General features: G+C 61.5%; 1 protein-coding gene across 2 annotated transcripts in view; it reads right to left on the reverse strand.

Annotated features, from left to right (window-relative positions):
* The window catches only part of Uroc1 (urocanate hydratase 1), an 18,009-nt gene extending 11,259 nt beyond the window's left edge, over positions 1-6,750 (reverse strand). Inside the window, exons 1-11 of one of the 2 annotated variants that reach the window (XM_013032315.1) lie at positions 6,625-6,750; positions 4,900-5,030; positions 3,997-4,090; positions 3,553-3,612; positions 3,191-3,319; positions 3,025-3,086; positions 2,624-2,690; positions 2,397-2,540; positions 1,121-1,209; positions 569-631; positions 27-292 (exon numbers count right to left, since the gene is read on the reverse strand). In XM_013032315.1, the coding sequence (XP_012887769.1) occupies positions 27-292; positions 569-631; positions 1,121-1,209; positions 2,397-2,540; positions 2,624-2,690; positions 3,025-3,086; positions 3,191-3,319; positions 3,553-3,612; positions 3,997-4,090; positions 4,900-5,030; positions 6,625-6,750 (1,231 nt within the window). Of the gene's footprint in view, positions 1-8; positions 293-568; positions 632-1,120; positions 1,210-2,396; positions 2,541-2,623; positions 2,691-3,024; positions 3,087-3,190; positions 3,320-3,552; positions 3,613-3,996; positions 4,091-4,899; positions 5,031-6,624 lie in introns of both variants that reach the window. The other variant, XM_013032316.1, reaches the window with a different exon arrangement.
* Between the last annotated feature and the right edge of the window lie 5,690 nt (positions 6,751-12,440).

Raw genomic sequence — 12,440 nt, forward strand, 5'->3', positions numbered from 1 at the left:
CCCCCCACAGCCAGCCTTGTGAGAACCAGGTGCCAGGCTGAGCCCAGGCCCTGCAGCCCACCCCAGGCCGAGCCCAGGCCCCGTGGCCGCCCCGAGGGACCGCCCGCCCCACCTCTCCTGCACCAGGCGCTTGAAGGCAGCCGGGTTGGACGCCATGAGGCTCTGGGCCTCTGAGAAGCTGAGCTGCACTGGGTAGTAGCCGCCATTGAACGGGTTGTGACAGGACGTCTGGTCTGACCCCAGATCCACCAGCAGCTCCCCGGTCGTGTCCAGTTCATGGACCAGCCGCTCCCTGGGGGCAGCAGCGAGATGCTCAGCGCAGGGCAGACCGAGAGCAGGGGGTGCCGGCTCCTGGTGGTCGGCACCCATTTTCCCACCCTTGGGCCGCTTTCCCGTGGACGGGGCCTGTGTGGCGTGGTAGGCCTTGCAGGATGCCAGCCGTCCACAGTGGGATAGAACCAGGCTCGGGGCTTGCGTCTTAGGAGGTCCGGGCTGGCACTGGGCACTCTGCGTGGGGAATCTGCCTACATGGGGGTCCCCAAGACCACCAAGCCCCACCACCACCTACCAGAGATCCACTACGTTGCCATGGTAGCCAAGGCTGAGAACCTCCTTGTTTTTTCTTGCTACCCTAGAAGGACACGGGAACAAAACAGATGGCCATCACGTGTGTCCACAGCCGCCTGCACCAGCTGTCCCCACCACGCCCGGGCAGCGCAACGCTGGCAAACCAACAGACTCAGGAGCCCGAGAGGGGCTGTGCGCTGCCGGTCCCTGGGCTGGGAGGCACACCCCTGTGGCCGACCTTCCCAGACAGGTGAGCAGGTGGACACGGCCACAGTGGGAAACAGGTCACACACGCTTCCCTAAACCGTGGCCAGCAAGACACTGGCCCCAACCCACCAGAGCCACCCAAGAAGCAAACGCCACAGCCTCCCGCACGCCAGCAGTAATGGTGAGAAACGGAACTCAGAAAGCCACCTCCTGCGGCCAGCTCTCCCCGCAAGGCCTCGGCGGGCTCGGGAGTGTGCCCGCCTGCAGCCAGGTGTCAGGTCCTGGACAGTCCCACTCCCTGCCCCTCCGCGCAGGCGCGGCTGCTCCGAGCAGAGCGGCGCTGTACCTGAGCCTGGCAATGCAGTGGTCCAGGCTGTCCGTCACTTCCATCAGCCAGCCCTGCTGGTGGCGCTTTACAAGCGCAGCTTTGTCAACCTGGGGCCGTGAGACACAAGGCCGCCCGTCACCCATTTCACCACCACGGAGAGCACAGAGACCACCGCACTGCGGGCAGTCCCAGCAGGCGCTGCAGGACGCCTGGCCACCCCTGGCCATCCGTTCAGGGTGACACTGCGCTCAGCCCCCGGAGATGAATCACCTTCAGTCACCTGCCCGTGACTCCCCCCCCCCCCCCCCCCGTGGACAGGACCTCTGTCTGACCCACGACTAACCAATGAGCACGGGCTTCTGAGACACAACTTCCCAGCAGAAATAATCTAGCTGACACTTCCCTTCTCACTTATTTTTCCTGACTTGAATGTGGAAGAGTTGCTGGAGCTAAGCAGCTGTTTTGTATCCATGAGGAGAATCTAGAGACGTTGCCCCTGATAGTACTGAGCTTTAGAACCAACATCACTGCTGGTGAAACAAGAAAAAGAAAGTGCTGTGGACAGAAGCTGCTGTGTTACCCCGTGCTAAATCTCAGCGCAGGCTCTCTGGCCATGTGGAGCACCATTAATATCATTATTATTACAGGACAGGAGTTGGAGTCAGGGCCTGGTGCTCGCTAGACGAGCACTCTAGCACTCGGGCCTCATCTCCAGTCCCTTCCTGATCTTCTGTGGGTCTTTCCTGTTGCCCGCAGCCCAGTCAGTCCTGTGTGGGATGAGGCCCGTGTGGATGTAGCACGAGCGTCCCTGGACGCCACGGCTCACCATTTCCTACTCTCCTTCCCCTTCCTCCCTGGTCACCCACCATTGTCGTGAGCGCCAGAGCCCTGGGGTGGCCTCCACCGCTGGCCTGCCTCCGCTCCCGACTGAGCTGTTCACACTCTATCCCCACCCGGACCCCGGGCCTGGAGGGGCAGTGTCCATGAGCAGACACTCGTGGTTGTGTGGACGCCAGGTCAAGGGCCCTGAGCAGGGAGGTCAAGGGGCCCTGAGCAGGGAGGTCAAGGGGCACGGAGCAGGGGGGTCAAGGGGCACGGAGCAGGGAGGTCAAGGGGCACAAAGCAGGGAGGTCAAGGGGCACGGAGCAGGCGGAAGTCTGTGCTGGCAGGGCCTGGGGTCTACCCAGTGAGGGGGGCAAGGCTTTGTGGGAAAGGCCCTGAGAGAAGGGAAGGGAGGGGTGTGAGCAACTCCAGGAGGGAGGGAGGGAGGGAGGGAGCCAGGCCTCCCGCTTACCTCTGCTATCACCCCGATGCAGCCCACAATGACGGCGGCTTTGGCTTGCGCGCCACTCATTCCTCCGAGGCCGGAGGTGACGAAGACCTTGCCAGCCAAGTCCTCCACCCCCAGGTACCGACGCCCGGCGTTCAGCACTGTGAGCTGAGACGGGGAGCCCAGGGCTCAAGTTCAGTCCGCAGGCTCACCTCACAGGCCCACCCCACTTCTGGGGCCCCCTCTCTCACCACGGTGCCGTGGACGATCCCCTGGGGGCCGATGTAGCAGTAGCTGCCCGCCGTCATCTGCCCGTACCTGAGCACAGTGAGGGCTGAGCGGTGCCAGGCCTGGCTACCCACACGAACGCCCCACTACCCAAGAGAACCCAGGGATTCACCTGTGACTATGTCTGAGCTAGCTCATAATGCAATCTCGGAAGAAGTACAGAACCCCGATTTTATGTTCTTTTGTGTACATGTCTGACACATTTACAGGAAACCTCTAGAACACGTAAGGAAGACGTGGTCGTGCTGTGTCTGCAATGGCCTGTCTTTGGAGGACTGTGTAAGAGTGCGGAGCTGAGGGCGGCAGGCGTGGCGACAATGGAAGGCCGCACTAGCCAGCTGCATGCAGCAGCTTACAAACTTACATGGTGACGCCCAGGGCAAAGAGCTTCTCGTATTCTGTCCTGGAGGAGTAGTTGGGAATGACCTGGGAAAGGAACAGACAATGGGGGCCCAGAGACAGCGTCCTCCCTCCTCCCCCCTCCCCCAGCCCAGCCCCCGCCCAGCGGCGTCCCCCCCACCCCCACCTACCATGCCGTTGGTGATGACCAGCCTCGGGGCGCCAGGGCTGCTGGGGAAGAGGCCCAGTGGGTGTCCACTGTACATGACCAGGGTTTGTTCCTCTGTCATCTTCGACAAGTAGGACATGGTGAGCCAGAACTGCAGGGGGGGACGGCACAGGGCCGTGTAAGTGTTGGGGGCACTCCAGGGACTCCCAGACCACCCAGGGCCCGTGGCCCGGCCCCTCCGGGTCGCCTTTCCCCCTCGGGGCTCCCGGAGGGGAGTCTTCAGTTATAGCTGAGATGCGCCCAACAGCTCCAGGCCCCAGGGGCCGAGCGGGGAACTCCGGGCCTCCCAGGCCGGGGAGGAGGCGGGATCCCAGGTGCATGTACCTGAGCCCAGTTGCTGAACACCTGCCCGTTTCCTCCATAGGTCACGAGTTCCTGTGGAAACTGGGGGAGACGGGCGGGGCGGGGTCTGAGACGGGCGGGGGGGGGGGGCGGGCAGTGCACTGGGCGGGGCCTAGGGCAGGAGTGGGGCTAGGAGGAGCCGCTGTGGGATCCATGGCATCCAATATGGCAGTCTTGGGCCATGGGGGGCCTTGGAGCGTTGCTCCTATGTAAAAGACACTGCAATTTCAGAGACTTAGTATGAAAGGAATATAACACGCTTCGCCAGCGATACTTTATTAAGTGTTAAAACAACAGAAGGCTTGGGACCTATTGGGATAAATGAAGCACAGTAACTGTTTCTTTTTGTTCTTTCTTTTGGCTCTTGTAAATTGGGGTTACATATGCATTTATAGCCCTGGCATTGAGACTGGGGAGTGCTGTTACCTGGGCCACGGCAGGGTCCAAGTTGTTCATGATCATGTGCATGATGGCAGCCGCGGCCTTGGTCCGGCAGGGGTACTGGTCGAGGGGGTAGGCCCTGCAAGAGCCAGAGGAGGGCCGGCACCAGGCGTGAGCAAGTGAGGCACCCGCTCCTTCCTGCCTGGAGTCTGTGAGAGCCGGCACACAGCCCTCCCTCGGGGCCCCGCCTGGGGGTGCGCATGCGTGAGTGTGAGGCGTGCCCCGTGGGGTCCATCCCCCAGGGCCGCCCCTCTGTGCTAGGTGATCTGAGTTCCCCCAACCCACCCTATCCAACCTCCTCCCGTCTCATCAAGGACCCGAGGAGAAAGTCCCAGGAGCTGACGCCTCTGCCCCAGGCAGAGCGTGTGCTACGTTCCTCCATTCACTCATCCAACACTGCTGGGCACCAGAGGTGCTCAGAGGGCAGGTACTGAGGAGCGCGAGGGGCGTGGCCAGCTCTGGGGGACCGGTCCGGCGGGACCCAGCTTCTGAGGCTGGAGGCAGCACCCAGCTCCCGGGACACCCCAGTGCAGGCTCCGGCCTCCGCAGAGCCGTGGACTGGCATTCCCGGGCGAGGCCAGCCCGCCACGTCCCGTGGAGGCTGCTGTGCCGGGCTGAGACGCCACCCCTCCCACCCCGCTGCCCGGCCTCCCGCCATGGGCAAGGCCCCGCTTCCCAACAGGGTTTTGTACGCAGTTGGCTCCCCAGTTGCCCAGGATGAGGGGCCGGCCAGGGTGGCTCAGCTGACAGGTCCCCATCTCCTGGTCAGGACAGGGGTGCAGGCAGCTCCAGCCCCCCAGCACACGGAGGCCACCCAGCCCCTCCCTCACCCACCATGACCTCCCGTCCCGTGTGGCCCTGGCTGTGACCCCCGCAGCCCCGACTCACTTCAGCTCCATGCTGGGGCAGAGCCGGTACATGTAGATGTGCCCGTACAGGCGCAGCTCCTGGGCGAACTCGGGGGCCAGCAGCTCCTGGGCGCCGGGGGGGAAGTAGCGCAGGGCGTTCCGCAGCGCCAGCTGGGGGGGGCGGGGGGGGGAGGGCGGTGAGAGGCAGCGGCCCAGGCGCCATGCAGGGCCTGACAGCCCCCATGACGGGTCTGAAATCTGTCGGTGTGCACAGAGACCTCCTGGCTCTCATCAGCCCGCGCCCCGCACCACCCCTCTGCGGGGGCCTTCCTTCATCCCTGCCGCCTCCTTCCACGGGGGCCGGCCAGCTCCTCTCTCTTCTGGCTCATCATCGGCCCAAGCCTGCCCAGGGAACAAGCTGCTTGTCCCCAAGGAAGGACTGGATGGCACGGGGGCTTCAGGGCCGTGGCAGGTTGGGCAGGGGAGATGCACACGCTTAGGACGGTGGGTAGGGAGTGTGGCACGCACTTTGCACCTGCCTGGTGCCCAGCTTGGGAAGTGATACGGCCTGGGGCAACATCCGCCACCCCGCTGGGAGTCACAACAGTGCCCACCCGAGGCTCTGGAACCCGGAGGCTGGCCCCCCCCAGGGGGCTTCATGGAGGGGATGCAGGAAGCATCTCCAGCCCTTTTCTCCTGGATCATGCAGTGGGCCCAAGTCCCCTTTGTCCTGGAGAGGTCCTTGTTAAGAGGAAGGCAGCAGGGAGTCGGAGAGACATGAGGTGCTAGGCCCAGTCCAGCGTGGGGCTGCGTCAGCGTGAAGATGCTGAATTTCTGGCTCTGAAGACAGGAGAGCTGGGGAAGTAGGCGGCTGTCCAGAGCTTGCTTCGTGCACTCACAGGCTCTGCCTCCACTCCCTTTCCCCTCTGCAGGGTGGGCCCAGGCGCCCGGGAGGCTCAGTCGCAGTGAGATCACACTTAGAGGAGCGTGAGGCATGCCGCCTCTCACAATGACCACCTGCTCCAACCTGGCTCTGCCCGCATCCCTGCTCTCCAGGGAGTCTCTCAACCATCACCGAAATGTGCGGTGCACGTTAGTTTTCATCTTTGTTGTTGTTGGTTGTGGGGCCTGAACTCTGGGCCTGGGTGCTGTCCTTCAGCTCTTCAGCTCAAGGCGAGCACTCTACCACTTGAGCCACAGTGCCACTTCCTGTTTTCTGGTGGTTCATTGGAGATGAGAGTCTCACAGACTTTCCTGCCTGGGGTGGCTTTGAACCATGATCCTCAGATCTCAGCCTCCCGAGTCGCTAGGATGACAGGCATGGCACCCGGCTCATTCTTCATCTTTACAAGGTAATTTCCTTATTTGTGGAAAGGCATGGCAACAGGTAGATAAAGAGCACAGAAGGGAACGTTCGAGAGACTCTGAGCAGTTTGTATTGGCTAGGAAGTCTGGCCACAGGGTCTGGGGCCAGGCCAAGTGCACATTTACCCGTCTAGGTGGCAGCCACTTCACACCCCGCCTGCTCCTCCCACAGTGCCACTAGGTACGTGCCGGTGACCTTGATCCCATGTCTTCAGCTGTCCATGGGGACCACAGCTCCAAACCCCAGGGCCGCCCTGGCTGGCCCCTAAGGATGACCAGGCCTGGCACGGCATGGACATGGGCGCCCCTGCTCTGAGTTCCTGGAGGCAGGGGGCGCGGGAAGGAGGCTGCCCACCCAGACCACCCCAAGAGCTGGGGAAGACCAGGACAGATGCATTACCTGTTCCTCCTCAGGGCTGAGCCCGGGGGTCCTGACTGGGGCGTGGGGCACCCCAGGCCGGCGGCCCCGGTTCTCAGGGAGGGGGTGCAGGGGCAGGCCGGAGCACAGCTCTTGGAGGCTGGACATCTCTCTCTGTAGACTCGGAGGCAGAGACCAGCGGTGCGGGGGCGCTGGCAGCCAGCAGGGTGGGGCCAGCGGGGCCCACCCCAGCCCCTCCCCCAGCCCCTTATTGGGCCCAGGACTGGCACAGGGCGGGTCTTCCCGCCCTGGATGGCTGGCAGCCAGGTGTCCTGACCTGGGGAAGGGCAGCCCGGGCTGGGGAGATGGCTGCATGGGCCTCCTGTGCCTTTCAAATGGGGTGGCCTTGAGGGACTTCCTCTTTGGGATTGGGCATGGGGGGCAGGTGGGCTCTGAGGCCGGGGTTCGCTCTGGCAGTCTCGAGGGGGGGGGTTACACCAAGCGGCAGGACTGGAACGTGTGTCCCGGTGGCCCTGAACAGGCAGGACCTCTCCCCTAGCCAGTGTCCTGTGAAGGCCTCTTCCCTGACCGTGAGGGTGGCGTGCTGGCGGGGGCCTGCGGGGAGCCCTCCTCGCAGACCCAGGCCAAGCCCGTCTCACTCCCGCCAGGAATCCCAGGGCCCCGGCAGCCGCCCCAGCCTGTGCTGCTCAGCTCCTGGCCAGCCCGGCGGCCTTTGCCCATCCAGCCGCAGGTGGGGGGGGGAAGGGGGCAGCCAGTGGCGGGTGCAGGGGCAGTGACCCCGCACAGGGCCTGGGCCGGAAGGTGAAGTGCTCGTCCTTCCCAGTGCAGTGTCGGGGGGGCTCCCCCTTCCCATCAGCCCCGAGGTGCTGGGGGGTCTCACCCCTTCCCATCAGCCCCGAGGTGCTGGGGGGTCTCACCCCTTCCCATCAGCCCACTTCACAAGCCCTCGGCAGGGGTGGGCTCTGTGGGGCGGGAGGGTCGGGGCCTCGTTCCAGGAGGTGGCCTCACCCTTTCCCACCCCTCACCCCTTCCCACCCCTCACCCCTGCCCTGGCCTTTGACTGCCACCTATCTTCTTTCTAACAATTCTGTAAGTGTAAGTGAAATGGTATCCTGGGTGCTGAGCTGTTCATTAGCAGATTAATGGAATCCGAGGAGGGCAGAAGTGCAGGCCACAGCTGTGTGTGTGTGTGTGTGTGTGTGTATAAGAGCAACGTCTCCTCTCACACTGGGGGCTGCGGTACCCAGAGGGGCGCTGCTTGGAAGGGCAGCCGGCATTTCCGCTGCTCCTCCAGCTGCCGGGCTCTGGGGCACAGCTGACAGCGCCTCCTCCTCGCGCTTAGCCCAGCTGGGGGCAGACAGAGGCGTGAAGTCCTTCTGCAGCCCTCTGACCGACCTCCTCCTCCGCCTAAGGACTCTCTAGCAGCCAGCCCCAGACGTTGCTGTTCCAAAGAGCCTGCTCTTCCATGGAGAGGCTGGGCTGAGAGGCCTGGAGAACCGTCCGGCCTGCCCCGCCTGCTGCAGAAGCAGCCCTGGGCCAGGGCTCGGTGGATAAACACCAGGCTCCCTGAGTTCAAGGACCGGGCCCCTGGGGGTGGGGCCGGTGCTGGCCTGTCTCCTCCCCTGTGGGGGAGGGGCAGCCTGTGGTCCCTGCTTAATGGGGGTTCTCCCCAGGCCTCCTCAAGAGGAGGACTCCCCTTCCGGGTCCCTTCCCTCTCCCCCTGACAGACAGCTCCTCAAAGAGCCATAATTTGATCCATCAGAAACCAGAAAACTGTTTTGTAAGTTCTCCTAGTTCCTTTTTCTTGGCAGTGTTGGAGTTTGAACTGAGGACCTTGTGTACAAGCTAGGCACTCCAGCCGCATCACAACCCTCTTTGCTTGCATGTCTTGAACGGGGTCTCATGTTTACGACTAGGCCAGCCTGGATCACCATCCTCTTATTTATGCTTCCTGCATAACCGAGCTGACAGGTACATGCAATGCCACCTTGCCAAGCTGTTATTGTTGGAGATGGGGTTCTTTTTCCCTAGGCTGGTCTTGAACCATGGATCTTCCTGATCTCTGAACCCTTAGTAGCTATGTTATAGGCATGAACCATTGTGTTTGACTGAACTTTCCTAATTAAGAACTGTTTACAACCAAGTAAAAAATGTAATATTGTTCAGAAGATTTATAGGCAATATTTATATCAACTGTGACGCTGTATTACAGTTTTCTAACATGTCCCTATTGGGGAAACTAGACAAAGTGTATATGGGCTTTCTCTGTATGATTCTTACATGAATCTAGTTGTCCTCAAACAAATTGTTTAATTAGCAAACAAGCCCACATTGCAGGGGCTCTCACAGAGGCCAAAGGTCCCCCACTCAGCTGGCCTCACGGCCAACTTCCTGTGGAGAGAGAGATCTAGCCACAGGCAAGTTCTGGGGGGCTGGGCTTCCTGTCCGTCTCTTACCCCTTCCCTCTCATCCACCCCAGGTCTCCTGGGTGTGGTTGGAAAACATGTCCCCGCGGTCTTGGGCACATCTCCAGAGCGATTCTGGGAACCAACACAAGGCGGCCCCAGGCCAGTCCGATATGGCCACACAGCCCACCCCCGAGGCCTGCGCCTGAGGCTCCGAGGACAGCGGCCTCCCGCAGCGGCGGTGAGCTGTCTGCGTGTGGGCATGCGCGCTTCCCACGCCAGCTTCCTCACCGAGCCCCAGGCGAGAAGCCTGCAGCCACCGTCCTCCTCAGGTCCTGACCCACAGAGCTGAGAGCACAATGCGACTCAGCAATACCACTAGTCACGTCCGTGCCCTCAGGCCTTTGCCGTGGCAGCTCCTGGGCCCGAACCGTGTGTTCCCCAGAGAGCAGCGGCCTCCTCCATCCTGCAGCGCCCCCCATCCCTTGAACACACTCTCTCCCTCCATGGTGACATGACATGCTATATAGCTTTGACTCCTGTTGCCTTTGCCTCAGCTAGAACCTCAGCCCCTGGGGCAAGGATGGAGTCAGCCTTGTTTGCCCTCCTGGAGCTTCTGGAGCTGCGAGCTCCATGCAAAGCAGGGGTTGGGTCAGCTGGCAAACAAATGGATGTGAGTCCCTGCAAGAGGGTAGAGAATCATCTCAACTAGCTACTGAGGCTCTGGGCTATAGTTAGGCATCACACATCCTACCCCAACCCCCAGACTTTCCTGGTGGGTCTCCAGGGACTCTGTCTCCAGGGCTATCAGTGGAAGAAACTGGGCTGAAATGCTGTTTGCAATTCTGGTCACCAAGTGGCAGCCTAGAAGGCCAAGACACAGAAAAGTAAGGGACTGAGCTGGCTCAGGAACGCGGGTCTGGGGAGAGTTGGGGTAGCCAGAGGATGCGGATGGCAGTCCCGGGCCATGCTGGGGGCAGCCCCGGCCCTGCCCCCACCGCGAGAGAACTGCTGCGGCCAGTCAGGCGGTCTTACAGGCAGATGACTATGATTTGCTTAGTATTTTCCCTCAAATACATTTTTAAAAATCATTTTTTTGTGCTAATACTGTCCTTGAGCTGTTTTGTTCAAGGCTAGAGCTCTACTACTTGAGCCACAGCTCCACTTCTGACTTTTTTGGTGTTTCATTGGAGATAGGAGTCTCATGGACTTTACTGTCTGGGCTTTGAACTAGCTCCTCCTGATTAGCTGTAATCATTAGGGTTACAGGCGTGAGCCACTGGTGTCCAGCAAAATACATCTTTCAAAACATAGCTGTGTACTAGGAAGAAATTGTGAGATAAAATTAGTTTCATCAGGCAGTAACTATAAAATGAATTACTGATATCATTGAGCTCCAGACTGTTACAAACATCCTGTGGGTTATTTAATCACCACACTGTGAGGTTTAGGGTTACCCCACCTCACAGAGGACTGGGTGTAGGGGGTTAGGCGACTCTCAACCTCATACAGCAGGTAGGGGGCACTGGCAGGGTTTGGTGGCCACATTTTCCAAGAGCAGTTAAAAAAAAGAGCTCAGAGCAATACCTTACATCACACACTCGCTGCTAAGTGCTGGTTCAAACCCACAGCCCTGTGTACTTGTAGGGCCCCAAATGACTCACTTCTGGGCTGGGGCCTAGCTGGCTGCGCTTATCCTTTTGTTGTTGGTGATGGTGGCTCACTGACACTCAACCACCACACCAGACCCCAATCCTTCCTTTATGTTCCAAGCCTGGACTCTACTCTCACTGTCCCTTGCTCCTCTCCTCCATGGTCTTCTGTAAGTCCTGAGTGCCTGCCTGGTGCCCGCAGCTGCGTCTGAGATGAGGCCACAGCAGGCCTGGTGCTCAGAGGTCACGCCTGAGCCCCTCTGCTCCTGGGAGCCGTACAGGACCCGTGTGAGCTGGGATTTGGGCAGGATGCCGAGGCTGCAGGTGGACCTGCGTCCCAAGCCTAAGGGGCGGTGGGAACCCAGGAGTTTGTACAGGGGCTGCTGCCTGGGCTCCTGGGCTCCCCAGAGCAGGCGTTGGGCCCCCAGCACTTAAGGCAATCAAAAGACCCCGGGAGGTGTCCACTCCGTTCTGTTCCGGTGGCCAGAGACAGTGCTCCTTGGCCTCGGGTGGAAGCAAATTCCAGGGGGTGGACCCTCACCGGAGAGGGGCCCCGACCTGGTCTCCACCCAGCGAGCTGGGCTCTGCCAGCTGCGGCATGGTGCGAGAAGCAGGCGCACCCGCGGCTGGCAGGGCTGGGCTGGCTTCTCCCTGGGCACGGGGCAGGGAGCGCAGTGGAATACCTCCAATCCCTGTGACTATTCATGGAAGCTGTTGTCGTAGACACCCTACTTAGTGCTCATTTCTCCTTTAAAGAAGCTGAGCTGTGAGGTGAAGGCAGCGATTTGTGCCCTCACTGACAGCAGTTAGACCTTTCCTGCTGCCTCCAGCGGAGGACTGAGGCCCGGCGCCCCGCGGTGGACGCCTCACCGCAGCCCGGCCTCCCCGAACCTCCGGAGACCCCGAGGAGGCTGCGCGGCAACCACAGCTGCTCGCTGCCGAGCAGAGCTCCGGCTCGGGAAGGCACCGTCCCAGCCGCGGCTCTGCTCTGCCCTTTCCAGCACCACCCACCGCAGGCCGCCTGGAGGACCCTGCCGCCATTGCCACCCCGGCCAGAGGGGGCGCACTTCCCCTGGGGGGGGAAGATCCAGCAGAAGACTGTGATTGGTGCAGCCACCGCTCTTCATTTGCATGGAGGGCTGCTGTGATTGGTGCAGACACCCTTGCCACGCCCTCCTGGTGGTGTAGGCGGGTAAAAGGCTTCTCTTGCCCTCTTCAGGTGGTAACACAGAGGTGGGGGAAGTGGCCGAGTAGAGGTGGCAGCTCAAGTTTTAGATGATTCTCCAGGATAGAGATGGCGGGAGAGGGAGGCAGAGCTGAGGAGGGTGGAGAGATAAGAAAGGTCCTATAGAGGCAGAGCTGGGGTGCGTGGGCCTGGCTGGTGCAGGGGCTCCGGGGATGCTGCCCAGCAGCCGTCCCGCGGGGCTCGGGGGCTGCGACGGCCTGGTCTGCCCTGCTCAGAAGTCCAACACGGCTCGGGTGATTTGCCAAGCTGCTGGGGCTGAAGCCCCGAGCGCCGGACCGCCACCCCGAGGGCCTGTCGGCTGCTGCAGCCTGGAGCGCCCCGGTTCTCAGGGTGCGCAGAGCCTCTGGGTCGCAGTCCTGACTCGGGGCCTTGGGTGCTGCCTAGGGACCTGGGCTTCAAGGCTGGAAGCGCTTCTAGCTACTCAGGATTTCTCTTCTGAGCAGGACACCAGCCAGGGGTAACAGGAGGGGCCGGTGGGCCCACCTCTGGGTCCCTTGCCCTTGGTCCTCTGCGCTGGGGGCCCGAGCAAGGCAG

The sequence above is a fragment of the Dipodomys ordii genome, unplaced genomic scaffold, assembly GCF_000151885.1.
Source record: "Dipodomys ordii isolate 6190 unplaced genomic scaffold, Dord_2.0 Scaffold153, whole genome shotgun sequence".
In the NCBI taxonomy this organism is placed as follows: domain Eukaryota; kingdom Metazoa; phylum Chordata; class Mammalia; order Rodentia; family Heteromyidae; genus Dipodomys; species Dipodomys ordii.